This window comes from Nannospalax galili, unplaced genomic scaffold, assembly GCF_000622305.1.
Source record: "Nannospalax galili isolate Female #2095 unplaced genomic scaffold, S.galili_v1.0 scaffold556, whole genome shotgun sequence".
Lineage (NCBI taxonomy): Eukaryota > Metazoa > Chordata > Mammalia > Rodentia > Spalacidae > Nannospalax > Nannospalax galili.
Window position 1 is genome coordinate 1,659,591 of NW_008338253.1, and position 821 is coordinate 1,660,411.

The 821-nt window shown below is 55.2% G+C and overlaps 1 protein-coding gene across 1 annotated transcript; it reads left to right on the forward strand.

Moving 5' to 3' along the window:
• The first annotated feature begins 249 nt into the window (after positions 1-249).
• On the forward strand, positions 250-621 carry LOC103734160 (ferritin heavy polypeptide-like 17). Its single transcript, XM_029563484.1, has one exon. The coding sequence runs from the start codon at positions 250-252 to the stop codon at positions 619-621; it is 372 nt and encodes a 123-aa protein (XP_029419344.1).
• The last annotated feature ends 200 nt before the right edge of the window (positions 622-821 follow it).

Here is an 821-nt window from a genome sequence, read left to right on the forward strand (position 1 = left end):
GTATGACCCTGACACTCATACCCTTGGCACAGAAATGATGTCATCATCCAGCACCAGTGCTCACTTCCCATGCTGCCTCTCACTTGCGGCAGACCAAGCCAAGCCAACAGCCTGCATTCCACTGGGGTTCTTCTGTTTTTCTCAGGGACCCCGCAACCCGCAGCTATGCCTCACCACTCACGTTCTCCACCTCAACTCTGTGCAAGTACAGATGCTACCTGAGCCTGCCTTGGTGTTCAAGGCCCGGCCATGGCAGAAGCCCACCCTCAACTGAGGCAGAACTGCCACCCTGATTGCAAGGATGCTGTCAACATGCACATCAAGCTGCAGCTCTATGCCTCCGATGCCTACCTGTCCACGGCCTTAGACTGCAACTGTGATGACATGGCCCTGGGGAACTTAAAGCGCTTCTTCCTGAGGAAGTCACACAAGCAGAGGGCCAGTACCGAGATGTTCCTGTTCCTGCAGAATCAGTGGGGTGGCCAAAGTGTGTTCCATCAGATTTTGAGACCAGACAGGGACAATTGGAGTGGTGGCCTGCGGGTCATGGAAAGTGCCTTCAACCTGGATATGACCATAAACCTAAGCCTCCTGAACCTGCAACAGCTGGCCACTGAATAGGCCGTGCCCACCTCTGGGACTTCCTAAAGCAACACTGTCGGGAGTAGCAGGTCCAAATTCTCAAGGAGATGGGCGGCTACCTGACCAACCTGTGCCACATGGGGGCCCCAAGAAGACCCCAAGGCTGAGTACTCTTTGACAAGCTCACTCTGGCAACCACCCTCAAGGAGGACTGAGCTGGGATGGCTCCTTTGCTGTGG

Coding starts and splice junctions, on each gene's coding strand:
- LOC103734160 (XM_029563484.1), top strand. CDS start 250: ATGGCAGAAGCCCACCCTCAACTGAGGCAGAACTGCCACCCTGATTGC.